This window comes from Pseudoliparis swirei, chromosome 18 (genome assembly GCF_029220125.1).
Source record: "Pseudoliparis swirei isolate HS2019 ecotype Mariana Trench chromosome 18, NWPU_hadal_v1, whole genome shotgun sequence".
In the NCBI taxonomy this organism is placed as follows: Eukaryota; Metazoa; Chordata; class Actinopteri; order Perciformes; family Liparidae; genus Pseudoliparis; species Pseudoliparis swirei.
The window spans coordinates 872,337-895,100 of record NC_079405.1 but is presented as its reverse complement, the minus strand read 5'-3'; the positions used below and the strand labels follow the sequence as shown (position 1 = coordinate 895,100).

Here is a 22,764-nt window from a genome sequence, read left to right as displayed (position 1 = left end):
TACAATTCTGAGAAAATCTGAACTTCAAACTTTTCCTTTTATTAAATCCTCCAGTTTTGTACAAATCACGAGCAACGTTCAGACAGAAAAGTTCACATCCTCCAGGAAACACAACAATATCCACTAAGGAAACCTTTTCAGAAGAGTTTCCTCAGCGCTAACCCACATTCCTGTCTTATACACACCCTTATACACACGGGGCACAGGTCAATCCATGCCTGCACAGTCAACAACAAACAACAACACCAACTGAAACGAACAGTAAACAAAACATTTATTAAAATAATTGATCCATGTCCTCCTGTGGTGCTGGAGGCCCGAAGCTCTGGGACAGGAAGTAGAACAGGATCTCATCGCTTCAATTCACAGTTTATATACAAATACACGGCTGAAAAAAAGTGCTGTAACAAAACAACAACAACAAATCGTCTGTCAACAAGAAACTATTTTTCGGGCGAGACACCGTCAGATTTTAAATTATTCACCAGATAATAAGATTCACCGTAAGGAGTTTAAACGGTTTCCTCAAGGTGGAGGACGATGATCGAGGCACGCGTTGCGCAACACAGGAAGTCACGGGAAGAAGAGACGGAAAGAAGGAGGAAGATGAAGCGATAAACCGTTTACAACAATAAGTTCAGTTTGTCTCAAACAACACAAACAGGTCTCGTGTTTAAATTTATTTTTGCCAATGGTGTTTGTTTTGGTTACAAATATTCTTTTTTAATTAAGAAATCTAGAATCTTTTTTTAGATACAATCTAGAATTGTTTTCCATAAAATCTATTTTTTTCCCCCATGAATCTAGAACTTAGTTTTCAAAAAATAACAATTCCATAAAATCTAGAATTAATTTTAAAAACATTAATTAAAATGTAAAAACATTTTTCCATGAAATTATTCAATTTCTTCGTCAAATAAAAAAAAAATCAAATCATGAAAATCTGTTTTTTTTAAAGGAACCTTTTCTGAAATCCTGAAAGTCGTACCATTTTTTTAGAAAATGTTAAATTTTTTCCAAGAAGATCTGAAAAAGAAATTCAGGAATGTCTTGCATTGTTTTTCATGAAAAGCTTAAATTTTGTTCCCAGAGATCAGAATTTATGTTCCGACTCGCGATGCACTTCTTGGTCATTTCATTGGTGGAGCTTTTTTTGTGGGCGGGCACTAAAATGTGTTTATCTTCTGCTGACCTCTCATTGGATATTGATGCCACTTTTCTCGGTGTGTGTTGCTGCAGTACCGTCAGTGGCCACAAGGATGTTGAATCACCATTCCGAAAGCACCAAGACGTCTCCGAGCTTCTCAGGCTGGAAGTCGAGGCTCGGTTATCACATTATGCCAAAAAATCATAACTGGTAATATCTCCTTTCATGATAAGTAATATTATATATTAGGTAATAATGTAAAATTCAATTTTAGTTACGGCTGTGAAAATCATTGAGCTCCCAGTTGTTTAGCCAAAGCACCGATGAACAACGTTCCCATTCTTTACCTCCTTCCCTTCCAGCAGGATTCGTTTTAAACGTGCCGTATTCACTGAGACCTTCAGTCGGGACTCGTTCTCACTCCTTTGAATCCTCCAGGGCTCCTCGCTTCATGAAAGAGGTGTGGCTTCAGGAATCAGAGGGAAACGCCAACACGGCGGGATTCGCCCCGGCAACCGCCGACCCGGTAGAAGAAGACGCAGGAAACGGGAAGTGCCGGTGAACGGAGTCCGGACCCGGCTCAGTTGGAGGTCTTCAGCTCGAAGCGGCTGTAGACCTGCTTGGACTTCACCTGGTTGTACTGGTTCACCAGGTCCAGCTTGCTGTGGCCCAGCGTCATCCGCTTCTGGTCCTGCCGGCTCATCAGCACGGTGGGGGAGAGCGGCGGCGGCGGGCTCTGCTGGCTCTCCGGCTCCGCTTTGGAGAGGTCCGGCCCCGGCCAGGGCGCGGCGCCGTGAGGGGGCGGCGACCTCCGGAAGCCGTAGGCGTCTTTGCCGGAGGTGGGCAGGAAGAGGTCCGACAGCTTGTTGAGGAACTGGTTGGAGCCGGACCGCTGCCGGTACGGGAGCTTCACGTCGTTGGCGGCGCCGAGCCCGGCGCCGTGGAACATGCTCGCTTTGTGGTCGTACAACCCCAACGCCTGGAACTTGGAGGAGGCTCCGCCCACATTGAAGCGCATGGCGTCCGCGGGCTTGTTCCACTCGGCGCCCCCCGGCGGCAGGCCGTAGGGCGGCGGCGTGCGGTCCGTGGCCGGGCCGTGGTCGAGTCCTCCGTTAGCAGAGAGCCGCGACCCCGCCGCGACGTGGCCCTGAGGCGTGGCCCCGCCCCCTCGCCGCTCGGGGCTGTGGTGCTGGCTGCTGCCGGACTCCTTCCTGTCGTGACTCTGAGTGACCTTGTAGACGGGGTTGGAGGTCACCGTGGGCGCGGCCTTCACGCTGGACACGCTGTTACTCGATTGGCTGCTGGAGTGTTCAGAGGACACGCGGTCCCTCTGCCTGCTGGGGGGGGGGGGGGGTGTCTGTGATGTTTGTTGAGATAACTACACCTCCTTCAAAAGGAAGTAGGTGTACAAAATATATATATATTTTTTTTTAATCAAGAAATCTAGAATTTTTTTGGGATTAAATCTAGAATTGTTTTCCATAAAATCAAGATTTTTTTTTAGGAATGTAGAATTTAATTTTCACAAAATAAAAATTCCATAAAATCTAGAATTAAATTTAAAAAACATTTAATTTCATCTTGAATTTTGTTGATTAATTTTTTTTTTTAAAATTCGTCAGCCTCCAGCTCGGTACCTGTCGGCAAGCAGGTCGGCGCTCGTGAGCGGCGACGGCCCCATCAGGGCCTGGTAGGGCTGGTAGTACGTCGCGCCCTCGTCTTCGGGGTTGAAGAAGCAGTCGATGATCATCGAGTCGGCGTACAGGCAGCGGAACTCACGGTCGAAGCTGTCGGTGATGCGACCCGAGAAATGCATCATCATGTTGCTGTGCACCTGAGCCGAGAGCCAGGTGAAACTAGAGGAGACACGGAGGTTAAACAGGCCAGGTGTTAGAGCTGCAATATCTCTCCTGACCACCAGGGGGCGACTCCTGGTTGTATAGAAGTCAGCTTCATGTGTTAGAGCTGCGTCAACATGAGAGACGTAGTCTCTACATTTCTCCTCCTCAGTCCCATTTGGTCACTTCCTGCCAAAAGAATCCAGAGATGCTCTCTGTTTCTTGAGAAGGAAACATTTATTATTATGATGAACGGGTCCTCTTCCTGCTTCGCACGTCGGGGGTGCTGGCCGGACGCCGGCCCCCTCGGCCGAGAGCGCATGCACGGCGTTCGGGCGTTTGACCGTTTGTCACACGACACTGATTTTACTTTGCTAGTCGGTGGCGCTTTGACTGAGTGAAAAAAGGCTTGTTGATATCCTCAGGCCGTGAATTCTATGAAGCATGAGAAGTTTGGAGCAGATTCGAACGAGTCCAGAGTAGCCAGCAGGGGGCGCTGTGACAATTTGAACATATACATGTCATGTGTACCCACGTGAAGTCTTGACCTTGTCATGTAAATTACATGTGAATGTGATGCTTTTTAGGCTGATTTGCTTTGGCCACTCAGTGGCGCGAAGACTAGAATTTTAAATTAGCATATGGATGTCTTCACGGTCAGTATGTGAGGAATATGGAGCAGATTGGATAATGTATGGCCGAGTTACATCATCTTACATGTTAATGGCGAATGGTGATTCTTTGCCGGTCCGGAGAACGCACAAACTTTAATATTTTTAAAATCTTTCAAAGATTTTTCAAGTCAAAGGTCTCAAGACTATACTGGCCTAGTTTGGAATGAATCGGGTTTAAGCTCTAGGAGGAGTTAACTGTTTAACAACCCCCCAAAACATGAGAAAATAATGCAAAAAAGTCATATATTAAGGGATTGATTGTTGCGCCCCCTAATGTTCAAATATTATGAAAAACTTAGGGTACTTTAAGGGATGTCATGTGAACATAGTCTAGTACTTTAGTGAGGATTGGCCAAGTGATATGGAAGTTAGGTGTCTTTAAATATCAGGCCACACCCCTTGGATGTTCATTGGTCCATATTCTCTGAACGCAATGAGATAACAAGTCGTGTATGAATCGCAACTATCATTTTGGAGGAGTTGAAAAGAATGTGTTTTTTACAAAATTAAAAATGGCGGAAAATGTAAGTGGGCGGAGCTTATGGTCATAATGTAATTTTTTTTAGAGCAGGTCTAAGCGGACATGTATGATGAATTTCAAGGTAATCGGTCATCGGGGGAAAATAACGTGGCCTTTTGAACATAAAATACAGTCTAGGGGGCGCTATGGAGCCATATTGGCATTTCAAAGCTTTCAAATCATATCTTTTACTTTAAATGTGTGTGCTAAGTTTAGTTATGTTTCAAGAATTTTAAGTCCTTCTAAAGCGCCTTCGTTGTTTGACGCGAAGAATGGGTTGCCACGGCAACAGTGTTAGACGAAACATGAAATGCTTCGTCTTCTGGCATCATGAAAGTCTAACTTTCATGTGGAACAAATTGTATGTTGATCTGATTTACCTTCTAAGAGAAGGAAGCCAAAGAATAAATGATTGTTGTCCCCGTTGCCACTAGGTGGCGCTAAGACCATAATAAAAAATTAGCATATGGATGTCTTCAGGGTCAGTATGTCATGACATATGAGAAATATGGAGCAGATTACACAATGTATGGCCGAGTTACGACAACGTACATTTTCATGGCGAATGGCGTTTCTTTACCGGTCCGGCAAACGCACATAGTTTAATATTTTTGAAATCTTTCAAAGATTTTTCAAGACAAAGGTCTGAAGAACATACATTGGAATCAATCGGGTTTAAGCTCTAGGAGGAGTTAACTGTTTTACAACCCCTAAAAACATGAAAAAGGCCAAAAAGGCATATTTTGAGGGATTGATTGTAGCGCCCCCTAATGTTCAAATATTATGAAAAAATTAATGTAGGTTAAGATTGTCCTTGTGGACATAGGCTACCAATTTGGTGAAGATAGTCACAGTGATTTGGAAGTTAGGTGTCTTTATATATTAGGCCACACCCCATGGATGTTCATTGTTCCATATCTTCTGAACGCAATAAGATATCAACAATTCATGAAAAATCTTCCTTTAAATTGAACCAATAATGGACCTCAGAAATGTTGGTATGAATTGGAACAAGCGTTTTGAAGAAAAGTGAATTTTTTTTTTTACAAAATTCAAAATGGCGGAGAATCTAAGTTGACGTAGCCTATGGTCATAATAATATTTTTTGAAGAGCAGGTCCAAGCGGACATGTATGCTGAATTACGAGTCAATTAGTCATTAAAGGCAAAAAACTTGGGCTTTTGAACAAAAATTCATTCTAGGGGGCGCTATCGAGCCATATTGTCATTCCGAAGCATTCAAATCATATCAGGTCACTACATATTTGACTTTAAATGTGTGTGCCAAGTTTAGTCACGTTTCGAGCATGTTACATAGTTTATTTGTTCACGGCGAAGGATCAAAGTTTGCTGATGCTACGACTCGCCACACTTCAACCAGTGGCGGTTCGTCCATAGGGGCGTTAGGGCGCCGCCCCTCTTAAAATTTGGAGTTGAAAAAAAAAGAAGAAGAAGAAAAAGAAAAAACATTCTGTCAAAAAACATTATATGCCAAATCATTTAAATAGTAAATATACCGTGTTGACGCGCTAAATGTGTGTGGGAGACCGTAAGCCCCTGTCAACAACCACTTAAGTTAATGTGAAAAAATATAATATATCGCCATTATCACGGAGAGAAGCCCCTCCCCTTTTTCGAGGCGCTGTTCTAACGCGTGTGTACGGCATCGATACAACGTTTCAGTCGTTTTGGCAATGACCGGCTTCACATTGGCGGATGAAACCGCGATTGGATTATTCGGCAGATCAGAGACCCGTATGTTCCCTCAGCCCATAGAGCAGTGTTGCCAGGTCCGTGGTTTTCCTGCGGAATCGGGCCACTTTTGAAGTGTTGCGCGGGTTGAATTAGTTGTCCTTGGTTCGGGTAGACCTATTTTGCATGCAAATTACATGAATATCTTTCAATAAAAATCCATATTTTAAATGAAATAATTTATTCATACCCAAATCCTACCAAACTGACTCCAGATCAGCACGTACACATTTTATTTATGATAATATACTGTATCTAATTACACAAGGCCATTTTAGGACCTAGGTGAAATAACTTGAGGGAAAACTGCTTTTAATGCTGGCAAACTAAACATATGTTGTTACTTTGTAGATATTACAATACATTTGGCAATGATAGCAATGCTGTTGAACTTTAAAAGCAGTGTATATGGTTTGGCACGGGCATATTTTGAGTTCTGATATTGGGCTGGTTTTGGGCTGGTTGTGTCACACAGACCTGGCAACCCTGCTGCCCAGAGCTCCACGGAGGTACGCGAGCAACATAGCTAGCAGAAGCTTTATGTTAGTATGGCGTCGGCGACTGAAAACTCTGGTATCTCTACACCAAACACCTTTCAATCGACGGTCAGATATTGACAAGAAGAGTCTGAAAGAGTTGGGACCCGAACATCCGGATTTAAAAATTGTGCAGCAAAGCGCTGACCGCGGGAGGACGTACACCCGGAGGTGCTCCTCAAGCCTATATGCTAACCGGAGCTGATTAGCTGAATGCTCCATGAGTAATTCGTTTTTTGTTTCCCCTCTCTGTTTTCCAAAGTCCTGGGACGGAAACTCTCTGGACTACAACGGGGTGAGGGATCTACAGAGCTTCAGACAAGTGTAAAGCACTAATCTTGCCAAGTTATCTAGCTAAGAACATGGAGCTAACTCGCTAACAGCATGAAGCTAACCCTGTTTGCAGACCGAACTGGCATCGAAAACACAACGAAGAAGTTCTGAAAAACAGACACATTCCCTCCAGAATAATGGAAACAGGCTGGTTACAGACATGATTGACTTTAACCAGAGTTATTGAGAAGTTTGACCACTTTAAAGAGAGGCTACTTTTCTTTACATATAGTGGGTCTACTCTGTCAAACAGTTAGAAATGCACTCTGTCATTTCTTGTTTTCAATGTATTGTATTTTATTTTTGTTTGTTGTTCAACGATATGAGTGTTTGTGAATTTTATTTTAATGAGCTATTTTTATTTAGCGTTATTTGTAAAAATCTGTTTCCTGCGGAAATTGCTTTCCATCTGTTGCACTTCCTGCTCCTGAGTCCGTCTTTCCGTCACAATGGTTTTATATTGCCGAGGGTGAGTTGAGTGAAAAACGATTTTGCACTATTTTGGCTATATTCTTGAATAAAAATGAACCGTTCATGTTACATACAGTAATGGAATGTTAATACGATCCCGGCGTCCAGCTGTCGTGTCATTTAGACTGTCAAAATATACGTTTGGTGGGGGTTTCATTGAGCCACTTTCTAGCTCATGTAGTTATTTATTTTGTCCATTAGGGGTCTCTGTTTTCCCCTTGTATGTTACATGTCATGGTTTTTGATGAGAATTGTTATTATTTAGATTTAATGTGGTCCTGTCTTCCATGGACAATGTTTTTTATTGCTGAGGAAGTGGAAGTGCAGAGACAAATCAGAAGGCAAATGTGTGTGTTCTGTTGTCTTCTGCAGAATAAATAAGTGCTGGGAAAATCCACCATCTGAGCCGACTTCTTCCATGCCTGTTCCACATCAGTTACATCTGCTCTGAACCTCTTTCATGTGAGGGTGAAACTCTTTTATTTTGCAAACCTCTGAAACCCAACCCAATGTTCCTTAAAGCTGCTCTGAACCTCTCATGCCCAAAGTTACAGTGTGTTGATAGTTGTTGTTGGACAGTGTTGAGCACGCTGTGTTCTTGAAATAAAGCTTTGTGTTCTACTATATTCTACTCAAAACCTCTCTTCTTCTCATTGTTGAGTGATATTTAAACCACGTCGCCCAACTGCGCCCCCCCCAAAAAAAAATTCACCAGCCGCCACTGACTTCAACGTGTCATTACGACCTTCACAGGGAAGCATTATCACGGTCTTACATCTATTCTGGTATATTTTGAGAGGGATCTGAATAATCTGTGAGGAGAAGGGTAAAAATGTAGAAAACATGAAACTTCCTGTTGCCACGAGGTGGCACTATGACTATTATTCAAAATTAGCATATGGATGTCTTCAGGATCAGTATGTCATGATATATGAGAAATATGGAGCAGATTACATAATGTATGGGCGAGTTACATCAACTGGGATTTGTATGGCGAATGATGTTGTTTGATGTTCGACCCACCGCACAAAGTTTAATATTTTTTAAATCTTTCAAAGACTTTTCACGGCAAAGGTCTCAAGATCATACTAGGCAAGTTTGGAATGGATCGGGCGTAAGCTCTAGGAGGAGTTAACAGTTTAACAACTGCCCAAAACATGAAAAAAGGCTTAAAAAGGGCCAAAAATGCAGATATTGAGGAATTAATTGCAGCGCCCCCTAATGTTCAAATATTATGAAAAAAATAAACTAGTTTAAGGGATGCGATATGGACATAGGCTAGCAATTTGGTGAGGATAGGCCAAATAATTTAGAAGTTGTGTGACTTCAAATATGAGGCCACACCCCTTAAATGTTGATTGGTCCATATTCTCTGAACGCAAAAAGATATCAACAAGAATTTCAGGAGTTATGATGACATTGAACCAATAATGGACCCCAGAAAATTTCGGATGAATCGGACAAAGTGTTTCGGAAAGAGTGAAAAAAATATTCTTTTACAAAATTCAAAATGGCGGAAAATCTAAGAAGGCGCATTTGATGGCCACCATTGACTTATTTGTAGAGCAGGTCCAAGTGAACATGTATACCAAATTTCAGAACAATCGGTCATAGTTTTCAAAAATGGCAGCCTTTCTACTGAAAGAAGGCGTTAGAGCAATTTCTTTGTACTAAAATGCGACACCTGTAAAATATAAAAATTTTCACCAGTCCTGATATGCATGTCAAATTTGACAACGTTTGGGATATGATAAAGGTCTCAAAAACACTTTCGTTGACAGAGAAATAATAACTCTTAGAAAAACAATAGGTTCCTCTACGACGAAGTTGACGAGGACCCTAATTACTCTCATGCTAAACTGGAAATTATGAAACCCAAAATGTAACTTGAGCCGTCTTTGTGAAAACGATCTCTGTCCACCTCCAGCTGATAAACCTGCCGATCACATCATTAACATTCTCCTGGGCGATGATGAGTCACCTCGCTGCGAATGTGTTGCAATGAAGATTAAAAATGCAAAGAACTCTTAATAATCCACGCAGAGAAAACACATCCGACTTCCCGAGCTGCTCGTCTGCAGCCGGCCTGACCTGCAGGACGGCTTCCCCCAGAGGTCAGAGTAAACTCGTGATCCTCTCCCAGGTGACTCTGTACACCCGATCAGAGCGCGCCTTCAGAAGCACAACGCTCCTCTTCCCGAGGAGCCGTGTGGCTGCGACATGAACACCGAGCTCAGATCTTCACATGTCAGATCAACATGAGCTCGGCTGCTTCCTGTGACGGTTAAACTGCTTCAACTCGTCTTCATAAAGTACACGACAGCCTCACTGCCACTGACTGGGACCGGCTACACATTCACGCTTAGCGATCAGTAGCTACATGGAGCGATCAGTAGCTTTATGTAGCAATCAGTAGTTACATGGAGCGATCAGTAGCTACATGTAGCAATCAGTAGCTTTATGTAGCGATCAGTAGCTTTATGTAGCGATCAGTATCTACATGGAGCGATCAGTAGCTTTATGTAGCGATCAGTAGCTTTATGTAGCGATCAGTATCTACATGGAGCGATCAGTAGCTTTATGTAGCGATCAGTAGCTACATGGAGCGGTCAGTAGCTTTATGTAGCGATCAGTAGCTTTATGTAGCGATCTGTAGCTTTATGTAGCGATCTGTAGCTTTATGTAGCGATCAGTATCTACATGTAGCGATCTGTAGCTTTATGTAGCGATCTGTAGCTTTATGTAGTAATCAGTATCTACATGTAGCGATCTGTAGCTTTATGTAGCGATCAGTATCTACATGTAGCGATCTGTAGCTTTATGTAGCGATCTGTAGCTTTATGTAGTAATCAGTATCTACATGTAGCGATCTGTAGCTTTATGTAGCGATCAGGATCTACATGTAGCGATCAGTAGCTTTATGCAGCGATCAGTAGCTTTATGTAATAACCTTCAATTTTATATAGCGCTTCTCTAAATACCCGAAGTCGCTTTACAGAGTGCAGAGTCCAGAAGTCATACATACACAGTCATACCGGTGGTGGTAAGCTACATCAGTAGCCACAGCTGCCCTGGGGCAGACTGACGGAAGCGTGGCTGCGATCAGTAGCTACATGTAGCGATCAGTATCTACATGTAGCAATCAGTAGCTTTATGTAGCGATCAGTAGCTACCTGTAGCGATCAGTAGCTACATGGAGCGATCAGTAGCTTTATGTAGCGATCAGTATCTACATGTAGCGATCAGTAGCTTTATGTAGCGATCAGTATCTACATGGAGCGATCAGTAGCTTTATGTAGCGATCAGTATCTACATGTAGCGATCAGTAGCTTTATGTAGCGATCAGTATCTACATGGAGCGATCAGTAGCTTTATGTAGCGATCAGTAGCTACATGGAGCGATCAGTAGCTTTATGTAGCGATCAGTATCTACATGTAGCGATCAGTAGCTTTATGCAGCGATCAGTATCTACATGTAGCGATCAGTAGCTTTATGTAGCGATCAGTATCTACATGTAGCGATCAGTAGCTTTATGTAGCGATCAGTATCTACATGGAGCGATCAGTATCTACATGGAGCGATCAGTAGCTTTATGTAGCGATCAGTATCTACATGTAGCGATCAGTAGCTTTATGCAGCGATCAGTATCTACATGGAGCGATCAGTAGCTTTATGTAGCGATCAGTAGCTACATGGAGCGGTCAGTAGCTTTATGTAGCGATCAGTAGCTTTATGTAGCGATCAGTAGCTTTATGTAGCGATCAGTAGCTTTATGCAGCGATCAGTATCTACATGGAGCGATCAGTAGCTTTATGTAGCGATCAGTAGCTTTATGTAGCGATCAGTATCTACATGGAGCGATCAGTAGCTTTATGTAGCGATCAGTAGCTTTATGCAGCGATCAGTATCTACATGGAGCGATCAGTAGCTTTATGTAGCGATCAGTAGCTACATGGAGCGGTCAGTAGCTTTATGTAGCGATCAGTAGCTTTATGTAGCGATCAGTAGCTTTATGCAGCGATCAGTATCTACATGTAGCGATCAGTAGCTTTATGTAGCGATCAGTAGCTTTATGTAGCGATCAGTAGCTACATGGAGCGATCAGTAGCTTTATGTAGCGATCAGTAGCTACATGGAGTGATTAGTAGCTTTATGTAGCGATCAGTATCTACATGTAGCGATCAGTAGCTTTATGTAGCGATCAGTAGCTACATGGAGCGATCAGTAGCTTTATGTAGCGATCAGTATCTACATGTAGCGATCAGTAGCTTTATGCAGCGATCAGTAGCTTTATGTAGCGATCAGTATCTACATGTAGCGATCAGTAGCTTTATGTAGCGATCAGTAGCTACCTGTAGCGATCAGTAGCTACATGGAGCGATCAGTAGCTTTATGTAGCGATCAGTATCTACATGTAGCGATCAGTAGCTTTATGCAGCGATCAGTATCTACATGTAGCGATCAGTATCTACATGGAGCGATCAGTAGCTTTATGTAGCGATCAGTATCTACATGTAGCGATCAGTAGCTTTATGTAGCGATCAGTATCTACATGTAGCGATCAGTATCTACATGGAGCGATCAGTAGCTTTATGTAGCGATCAGTATCTACATGTAGCGATCAGTAGCTTTATGCAGCGATCAGTATCTACATGGAGCGATCAGTAGCTTTATGTAGCGATCAGTAGCTACATGGAGCGGTCAGTAGCTTTATGTAGCGATCAGTAGCTTTATGTAGCGATCAGTAGCTACATGGAGCGATCAGTAGCTTTATGTAGCGATCAGTAGCTTTATGCAGCGATCAGTATCTACATGGAGCGATCAGTAGCTTTATGTAGCGATCAGTAGCTTTATGTAGCGATCAGTAGCTTTATGCAGCGATCAGTATCTACATGGAGCGATCAGTAGCTTTATGTAGCGATCAGTAGCTACATGGAGCGATCAGTAGCTTTATGTAGCGATCAGTAGCTACATGGAGCGGTCAGTAGCTTTATGTAGCGATCAGTAGCTTTATGTAGCGATCAGTAGCTTTATGTAGCGGTCAGTAGCTACATGGAGCGATCAGTAGCTTTATGCAGCGATCAGTATCTACATGTAGCGATCAGTAGCTTTATGTAGCGATCAGTAGCTTTATGTAGCGATCAGTAGCTACATGGAGCGATCAGTAGCTTTATGTAGCGATCAGTAGCTACATGGAGCGATCAGTAGCTTTATGTAGCGATCAGTATCTACATGTAGCGATCAGTAGCTTTATGTAGCGATCAGTAGCTACATGGAGCGATCAGTAGCTTTATGTAGCGATCAGTATCTACATGTAGCGATCAGTAGCTTTATGTAGCGATCAGTAGCTACATGGAGCGATCAGTAGCTTTATGTAGCGATCAGTATCTACATGTAGCGATCAGTAGCTTTATGTAGCGATCAGTAGCTACATGTAGCGATCAGTAGCTTTATGTAGCGATCAGTAGCTACATGGAGCGATCAGTAGCTTTATGTAGCGATCAGTATCTACATGTAGCGATCAGTAGCTTTATGTAGCGATCAGTAGCTACATGGAGCGATCAGTAGCTTTATGTAGCGATCAGTATCTACATGTAGCGATCAGTAGCTTTATGTAGCGATCAGTAGCTACATGGAGCGATCAGTAGCTTTATGTAGCGATCAGTATCTACATGTAGCGATCAGTAGCTTTATGTAGCGATCAGTATCTACATGGAGCGATCAGTAGCTTTATGCAGCGATCAGTAGCTACATGGAGCGATCAGTAGCTTTATGCAGCGATCAGTAGCTACATGGAGCGATCAGTAGCTTTATGCAGCGATCAGTAGCTACATGGAGCGATCAGTAGCTTTATGCAGCGATCAGTAGCTACATGGAGCTTCACATAGCTACAGGTAACTATAAGTAGCTACCTGTAGCTATCAGCAGCTGTGAAAATAATACGTCGTTCTAATGTTGTTGTAAAAAGTAGAATGGGAGCCAGAGCCTTTAGTTATCAAGCTCCTCTTTTATGGAACCAGCTTCCAATTTCAGTCCGGGAGGCAGACACAGTCACCTCGTTTAAGAGTAGACTTAAGACCTTCCTCTTTGACAGAGCTTATAGTTAGGGCTGAATCAGGTTCACCTGGTCCAGCCCCTTGATATGCTGCTATAGGCTTATAGCTGCCGGGGGACGTTTATGATGCACTGAGTACCTCTCTCCTCTTTTCTCTCCTTAAGGATGAATTTTCATCTCTCAATCACACGTTACTAACTCTGCTTTCTCCCCGGAGTCCTTGTGACTTCACGTCTCATGGGGTCATCGGACCCTATGAGACGACATAGATCCTATCTGCTGCTGGATCATCGAGGTCTGGGTCGTGGAATTCCTGCTCCTGACTACGCCACTGTCCTGTTGAGACTCCGCCCACTGTTGAGACTCCGCCCACTCCTCCTCTACCGCCATCTGCCTGATGGATCGTGGAGGTCTCCATCGTGGAATATGCCTACTATGAACTATTCATACACTCTGTCATATTCATTGAATGTATTTAAACTCTAATCTGTCCTTCTGGTCACATGACATCTATTGTTCTGTCCATCCTGGAGAGGGATCCTCCTCTGTTCTCTCCTCAAGGGTTCTGACCTTTTCCCCCTGAAGGGTTATTTGGGAGTTTTTCCTGATCCGATGTGAGGTCAAAGGTCAAAGGTCAGGGATGTCTATGTGTACAGATTGTAAAGCACTCCGAGACAAATTTGTAATTTGTGAAATTGGGCTATACAAATAAACTGAATTGAATTGTCATCTCTAACAAGATGAAGAGGAGTTACTCTGGATTAAAAGGTAAATTACTAAATGATCAATATTACTGAATCAGAGTCAATTTATTTGCTTCTCAAACAAACTCCAGAGTATTAACATGAGAACCAGCGTATGCCTTTAGAGCAGGGGTGTCAAACTCATTTTCACCGAGGGCCACATCGGCCTCATGGCGGCCCTCAAAGGGCCGTCACGAACACGGGATCATTCTAACTACTCCAGAACATATTGTTAAATAAATGTCTTTGCATTTGTTTATTGTTTATTAGGTGTACTTATATAAATGTATTACTATATATGCAAATGTATTTAATATTATAAAATAAATCTATTTAATTTCATTATATTTATTTTAACCCACATTACTTTATCAAAGATCAAACAAACATTATTACATTAACTTTGATAAAAGCTTTGTCACAGTTGAGACGGGTGGTTCTCCACTGGTCTGGGTAGTGGTTCTCCACTTGTCTGGGTAGTGGTTCTCTACTGGTCTGGGTAGTGGTTCTCCACTGGTCTGGGCAGTGGTTCTCTACTGGTCTGGGCAGTGGTTCTCCACTGGTCTGGGCAGTGGTTCTCCACTGGTCTGGGCAGTGGTTCTCCACTGGTCTGGGTAGTGGTTCTCCACTGGTCTGGGCAGTGGTTCTCCACTGGTCTGGGCAGTGGTTCTCCACTGGTCTGGGGCAGTGGTTCTCCACTGGTCTGGGCAGTGGTTCTCCACTGGTCTGGGTAGTGGTTCTCCACTGGTCTGGGTAGTGGTTCTCCACTGGTCTGGGCAGTGGTTCTCCACTGGTCTGGGCAGTGGTTCTCCACTGGTCTGGGTAGTGGTTCTCCACTGGTCTGGGTAGTGGTTCTCCACTGGTCTGGGTAGTGGTTCTCCACTGGTCTGGGTAGTGGTTCTCTACTGGTCTGGGTAGTGGTTCTCCACTGGTCTGGGCAGTGGTTCTCTACTGGTCTGGGTAGTGGTTCTCCACTGGTCTGGGTAGTGGTTCTCCACTGGTCTGGGTAGTGGTTCTCTACTGGTCTGGGTAGTGGTTCTCTACTGGTCTGGGTAGTGGTTCTCTACTGGTCTGGGTAGTGGTTCTCTACTGGTCTGGGTAGTGGTTCTCTACTGGTCTGGGTAGTGGTTCTCCACTGGTCTGGGTAGTGGTTCTCTACTGGTCTGGGGCAGTGGTTCTCTACTGGTCTGGGGCAGTGGTTCTCTACTGGTCTGGGTAGTGGTTCTCTACTGGTCTGGGGCAGTGGTTCTCTACTGGTCTGGGTAGTGGTTCTCTACTGGTCTGGGTAGTGGTTCTCTACTGGTCTGGGTAGTGGTTCTCTACTGGTCTGGGTAGTGGTTCTCTACTGGTCTGGGTAGTGGTTCTCTACTGGTCTGGGCAGTGGTTCTCTACTGGTCTGGGTAGTGGTTCTCCACTGGTCTGGGTAGTGGTTCTCCACTGGTCTGGGTAGTGGTTCTCCACTGGTCTGGGTAGTGGTTCTCCACTGGTCTGGGCAGTGGTTCTCCACTGGTCTGGGCAGTGGTTCTCCACTGGTCTGGGTAGTGGTTCTCCACTGGTCTGGGTAGTGGTTCTCCACTGGTCTGGGCAGTGGTTCTCCACTGGTCTGGGTAGTGGTTCTCCACTGGTCTGGGGCTGTGGTTCTCTACTGGTCTGGCTTTGGGACGCACTATCACCCCTGCATGACAAGCTGAGACCTAAATCGAGGGACATTTTTAACTTCTCAAATGTATTTAATGAAAAGATGGTGCAGTTTGAACCTGAGAGTTCAGAATATCACAGTAAGCACAACAAAACTATTTAGTAATATTCCCTTTTACAGTCAATTATGAACCAACAAGTGAATCTTAAGGACACAAGGTAATACAACATACATTACTACTCAGTAACTTCAGACTTTAAAACATGTCTAAACAGTGCTTTCATGCATAAACATGAAATAAAAAAGTCTGGTTTTAAAAAGCCTCAAAAGATGTAATTCATGTCTCACTCACTTTATGACACATAAAGCTGCTCGACAAGTCAGAGTCTTGAGGAGCAGCTTTTATACACAAATATAAATAAATTAAACAAGGGTAATTAAAAAAGATTCACATATTCAACATTAACCTTTCTTCTGACTATATTATAAATACTGAACAACATGAAGCAGCACTCACTTCAACCTTAGTGACCACTGACATGACCTGATGGACGAATTCATAATAGGGGAACTGGGGATGTTTGTTAATACAAAGTCAATGTGGTCACACAGCGCGTCTGGATGTCCGCCGGGCGCGTGAATGACAGGACGCGAACAATGCGCCTCATTCGGGCTGATTTTTTAAACTCGGGCGGTAAAAGTAGGCGAGACTGTTGAAATGCTCCGCGTGACGTCACTGACGTCATACCGTTGAATCAGAACCTCCGGAGGATATCGATCGTCTGGAAGCGGCCGTCATCCAGACGCAGCTCCTGGAGAAGCTGCGTGCGGCTACGGATAATATAATATGTAATATTTATTTTATTAACCCAGACTCGAGGGCTTGATGGTCCGACATGTGTGGGACTCCCTCAACAGAACAAAGAGTGTGTATTTCTTCCGTGGTGGACGGTGGTAACGAACTGTTATATGCCACGATAAGCCACACCCCCTCGCCGGCGCTTCTAGCGCGAGTGAAGAAAACGTGACAAATAGTCCGGCGATTGAACTCAAACGAGTACATTTAGTAAAGCAACGCAAGGGTTCGCCTCTCCTCTGGCTGAACGCAGCATGAAGGGGCGTGAACAGACCGCAGTCCGCTGCAAAAAAAAAAGACCGTCAAAATAAAAGCACAAGATTTTTTTCCCCTCCCTTTTTTAAGAAAAGGCATCATATTTATTTCATGCCGTTGCGGGCCACATAAAATGACGTGGCGGGCCACATTTGGCCCGCGGGCCTTGAGTTTGACAAGTATGCTTTAGAGGAATGAGGACGCAGGAGGGAGGGAATGAGGGAGGGAATGAGGCAACGAGGGAGGCAACGAGGGAGGTGGCGCAGCGCTCAGGTGATCAGGAAACATTTGCCTGGCTGGAGGACCTCGCCCTTCATTCCACCGTCAGCTGGTTGGAGGCCTCAAAACACCTGAAACCGGACTAGCTGAAGACTCAGATACACCGAGACTCAAAGACTCTGATCCACGGAGACTCAAAGACTCTGATCCACGGAGACTCAAAGACTCTCAGACTGATACACAGACTCAAAGACTCTCAAGACTGATACACGGCGACTCAAAGACTCTCAGACTCTGATACACGGAGACTCAAAGACGCTCAGACTGATACACAGAGACTCAAAGACTCTCAGACTGATACACAGAGACTCAAAGACTCTCAGACTGATACACAGAGACTCAAAGACTCAGATACCCGGCGACTCTTAGACTGATACACAGAGACTCAAAGACTCTCAGACTGATACACGGAGACTCAAAGACTCGGAGACTCAAAGACTATGAGACTCGTTAGATCACACCCTGTAGGAATTATCCGGCGAGGCGAGCGGATTAGGCGCCGCGCCCGCGTGACGCTGCAAGGAATGTGTGACAAAGGTCAACGTGAGCCGGCAGCTGATTGGTCCGTTGGTCACAGGGGCGGGGCTTGACAGATGATGACGCCTGTGTGTGTGTGTCTCTCTGTGTGTGTGTGTGTCTCACCTGTATGACCCTGCGATGACCTCTTCACAGTCGATGATCATGAACTTCTCCAGGATCTGACCGCTGAACTTCTTGCCGCTCTTGGTGCAGTACGTATCACCACACGTGCTGCGGATACGCATGTTCTACACACACACACACACACACACACACACACACACACACACACACACACACACACACACACACACACACACACACACACACACACACACACACACACACACACACACACACACACACACACACACACACACACACACACACACACACACACATCATCATCATCATCATCATCATCATCATCAGTCAAGCCCCGCCCGTGACCAACCAGCTGCCGGCTGGAGAAATGTGGACCTTAGATTTATATTCTGTAAGTTTCCTTCTACTTCAAAGGACCTACTAGTCCTGGTCCCCAGCGCCCCCCTCCCCTACTGGTCCTGGTCCCCCCCTCCTCACGCTCATGTGGGAGCCCTGCAGGTCCAGGGCGGCGCACATGCCGGTGAAGTGGTCCAGGTTCTGCTGGTCCAGCAGGATGTAGACCGGCACGCGGCGCTTGTTGGACGCCTCTATGAGGTCACAGAGCAGGTCCACGTCGGTGAACACGTCCATCACCACGGCGATGACCTGAGACGCACAACGTCAGACACACAACCATGAGACACACAACCATGAGACACACAACGTCAGAGAGACGCACAACATCAGAGACACACAATGTCAGAGACACACAACGTCAGACACACGTCAGAGAGACACACAACATCAGAAACACAACGTCAGAGACACAACTTCAGAGACACACAATGTCAGAGACACAACGTCAGAGAGACACACGTCAAAGACACACAACATCAGATATACAACGTCAAAGACACACGTCAGATACACAACGTCAAAGACACACAACGTCAGAGAGACACACAAACAATCACTACCAGACGTACAACATGGTTAAAGCAGCACATGGTGATATTTGTGTTAAGTGTAGTCAGGGTGATAGTCACGGTGATAGTCAGGGTGTAGTCACGGTGATAGTCAGGGTGTAGTCACGGTGATAGTCAGGGTGTAGTCACAGTGATAGTCAGGGTGTAGTCACAGTGATAGTCAGGGTGTAGTCACGGTGATAGTCAGGGTGTAGTCACGGTGTAATCACGGTGATAGTCAGGGTGTAGTCACAGTGATAGTCAGGGTGTAGTCACGGTGATAGTCAGGGTGTAGTCACGGTGATAGTCTAGGTGTAATCACAGTGATAGTCAGGGTGTAGTCACGGTGATAGTCAGGGTGTAATCACGGTGTAGTCACGGTGATAGTCTAGGTGTAATCACGGTGATAGTCAGGGTGTAGTCACGGTGATAGTCAGGGTGTAATCACGGTGTAGTCACGGTGATAGTCAGGGTGTAATCACAGTGATAGTCACGGTGTAGTCAGGGTGTAATCACGGTGTAGTCACGGTGATAGTCGGGAACCCGGGGAACCGGTTGTGAGGGTCTCTGTCCGCCTCTGCTGATGCTCCTTCAGGCGGACTTTAATTCCCCACAGACAGTGAACGCCTCACGCCGTTGAGCAACGCACACTTTAAGGTGATTGACGCTTCAGTTTGACACCAAACGAGTTCAAACAGGAATCCTGTGGCCATGAAGGCCTCGTTGGTTCTTCTGCTTCTGGAGAGCAACGGAGAGAACCATGTTCCCCAGATGTTCCCCAGATGTTCTCTTTCAGCTCCTCTTCAGCCTCCTCGTCGACATTTCTTGGAATATTTCCTTAAATAGGTTTTAAATTCTTTTATTAGACTCAGACACGATGCGTTCAAAGACCGCTGTGTTTATAGGTTGAGAAAGAGGAAGAGAGGAATGTGCAGCGCGTTCCACATCAACCTGAACCACCGGATCACTGGACACCAGAACCAACGGGTTTGTTTGGTAGTTTACAGCATCCACAACGGACCCATCACTAAAGGGACCCACCGGACACCGGGCCTGGGGCCTGTGGACTAAGGGCCTGTGGGCCGAGGGTCTGGACCTCTTTCCTATACTCTGATGTATTCGTCGTCATTCAAACGGCAACAGAGACACAAAAAGGAACGACAAGGACAAACATGAAAGAACAAAGACACAGCCCACCACAAAGAGACACAACCTCAAAGACTCAACTACAAAGAGACACAACCTCAAAGACTCAACCACAAAGAGACACAACCTCAAAGACTCAACCACAAAGAGACACAACCTCAAAGACTCAACTACAAAGAGACACAACCTCAAATACTCAGCCACAAAGAGACACAACCTCAAAGACTCAACTACAAAGAGACACAACCTCAAAGACTCAACTACAAAGAGACACAACCTCAAAGATTCAACCACAAAGAGACACAACCTCAAAGACTCAACTACAAAGAGACACAACCTCAAAGACTCAGCCACAAAGAGACACAACACAACCTCAAAGACTCAACTACAAAGAGACACACCGACACCAGAAGAGGAAGATGACGACAGAGAGACAACAAGCGACTACAAAGAGACAACAAGTGACTAGAAAGAGACACTAAAGGACTACAAAGAGACAACAAGCGACTAGAAAGAGACACTAAAGGACTACAAAGAGACAACAAGTGACTAGAAAGAGACACTAAAGGACTACAAAGAGACAACAAGCGACTAGAAAGAGACACTAAAGGACTACAAAGAGACAACAAGCGACTACAAAGAGACAACAAGTGACTAGAAAGAGACACTAAAGGACTACAAAGAGACAACAAGTGACTAGAAAGAGACACTAAAGGACTACAAAGAGACAACAAGCGACTACAAAGAGACCCTAAAGGACTACAAAGAGACAACAAGCGACTACAAAGAGAAACTAAAGGACAGCGAGAAGACAGGAAGTGACTACAAGGATACAGGAAGTGACTACAAGGAGACAGGAAGTGACTACAAGGAGACAGAAAGTGACTACGAGCAGACAGGAAGTGACTACAAGGAGACAGGAAGTGACTACAAAGAAAAAACAACAACAACATGAAGATGCTGTCTCACTCCTACAGATGGAGGCGGGTCACATGTCTCATCAGCCAATGATCAGATCCGCCGACTCAGCGGAAACAACCGGAGGGCCACCTGGGGCCACCAGGACTCCAGCTCCTCAAACAGAAGTCTCTCGGGGCCTCGTCTTCGGGTCCTCGTCTTCGGGTCCTCGTCTTCGGGTCCTCGTCTTCGGGTCCTCGTCTTCGGGTCCTCGTCTTCGGGGCCTCGTCTTCGGGTCCTCGTCTTCGGGGCCTCGTCTTCGGGTCTGTCTGGAGGGTCCCAGGTCGGCTCAGAGCCAGACCCTCAGTCTGAGGACGTCTCACGTCGTTGTGATGAAGACATGATGAAGATCGGCTCCTCGTCTGACTCGAGAAACCATCCCCCATTGGTGATTGATTACCTGATTGGTGAGTGTGTGTGTAGGTGTCCCCCCCCTCCTGCTCTTCCTCCCCACATGATGAAGTATTCATAACATACAACCCCCCCCCCCCCCCCCGCTGTGAGTGGTGGCCCAGACCTTCTTGGCTCTGTTGATGAGGGACCGGATCAGGTCCTTGACGTTGTGGCTCCGGTCCCTCTGGAAGTAGATCTGGGTCTCGGTCGGGCTGAACCGCGCGGGCCCGTCCGGCCAGCCGAGCTCCAGCATCGGCGGCTCGTCGTCGGACATCATGGGGAAGTAGGTCCCGGAGTTGAGGTCGGACGCCGCGTCGAGGTCCCCGAGGTCCCGGTCGTCGGGCCCCTCGGGGCCGCGATGCGCGCCACCGGCCCGGGCCGCCTGCTGCTCCGTGATGTATCGCAGCTCCAGCGGGGACAGGAAGCTGAGCTCGCGCTCCTCCGCCAGCACGCGCCGGTACTCGTGCTCGCCGTGCTCCAGCAGCGCGTCCGTGGCCAGGCGCGCCGCCTCGTTGTGGCTGAGCTCCAGCGAGGACACCTGGCGCCACGGGCTCTTCACCTGCTCCAGCCGCAGGGCCAGCTTCCCCAGCGGCTTCCGGCCGGCCGACGCGGGCCGCAGGCCCTCCGAGCCGCTCATGGTCCGCTCCGCGGGAGCGAGGACACCCGACTACTTCCTGCGGGTCTGAGGACGCATGGGGACCGGGTCCGGACCCAGCAGCAGGTGCTCCGCCTCGAGACCGGAACTTGGTGGAACTTGTGGAACTCCGTGAAGTCCCCGGAACAACCTCCCGCCGCTGGTCTCTGGTTTCTGGTCTCTGGTTCCTGGTCCTCTCAGACAGGATCTCTTCGGTCCCGGGAGCCTTCTGTTGCTCGCGCTCCCTGTGCATGCGTGCGCACGCGTGTGTGTGTGCGTGTGTGTGTGCACTTGTTTTCGTCTCACCTGTTGCTACCTGTCCTGTCATTGGTCTCCAACGGTGACATGCTCCTCCTCCTCCTCTTCCTCGCTGCTCCTCCTCTTCCTCAGTTCATGACACACATGAACGCCAACTTCTGGCGAGGCATTTCAAAATAAAAGTCCTCATGAGACCGAGCACGTCGTGTTTTATTTGTGATGATTCCCACTGATTACGAGGACAATAGAAATGGAAATAAAAGCTCAAATTAAACATAAATAATAATTCACCATTTATTCTTTATCAGGAACTTTATTCTCCATCATAATATTCTTTAAGGGACAAATAAAGTTAATATAACAAACGGATCAACAAAAGTCAGACACAAATATAATATATACATGATATATGTATTGATTTATATGAAATATAATAATGTAAAAAGGTAATAATTAAACCCTGACAAAAAACAATCAACAAATTCATAAATAACTACAAAAACAATATCAATAATGAAATGAAGCCACATGAAAGTCTGTAGTTTTAAGAAGTGAATTAAAAGAGATTCAGGTTTTAGAAACACTGGGATTTCAAAATAAAGTTCTACCTGATCATTTACAGGCAACAGGTGCATGAATAATGTATCGGTGCATTTGGTCCTCGGCTAAATGAAAGTAAATCGTCTCAACAAAGGAGCAGCGAGGGGGCG

General features: G+C 45.6%; 1 protein-coding gene across 2 annotated transcripts; it reads right to left on the bottom strand.

Annotated features, from left to right (window-relative positions):
• Positions 1-18: 18 nt before the first annotated feature.
• On the bottom strand, positions 19-22,247 carry fam83c (family with sequence similarity 83 member C). Of its 2 annotated transcripts, none has more exons than XM_056437256.1 (5): positions 21,287-22,247; positions 18,200-18,367; positions 17,741-17,865; positions 2,785-3,003; positions 19-2,484 (listed from the first exon to the last, which is right to left on the bottom strand). In XM_056437256.1, the coding sequence occupies exons 1-5, from the start codon at positions 21,797-21,799 to the stop codon at positions 1,728-1,730; spliced, it is 1,782 nt and encodes a 593-aa protein (XP_056293231.1). In that variant the 5' UTR covers positions 21,800-22,247; the 3' UTR covers positions 19-1,727. The 2 variants fall into 2 exon arrangements, with proteins under 2 accessions (XP_056293231.1, XP_056293232.1); XM_056437257.1 differs by having other exon boundaries at positions 19-2,481.
• Between the last annotated feature and the right edge of the window lie 517 nt (positions 22,248-22,764).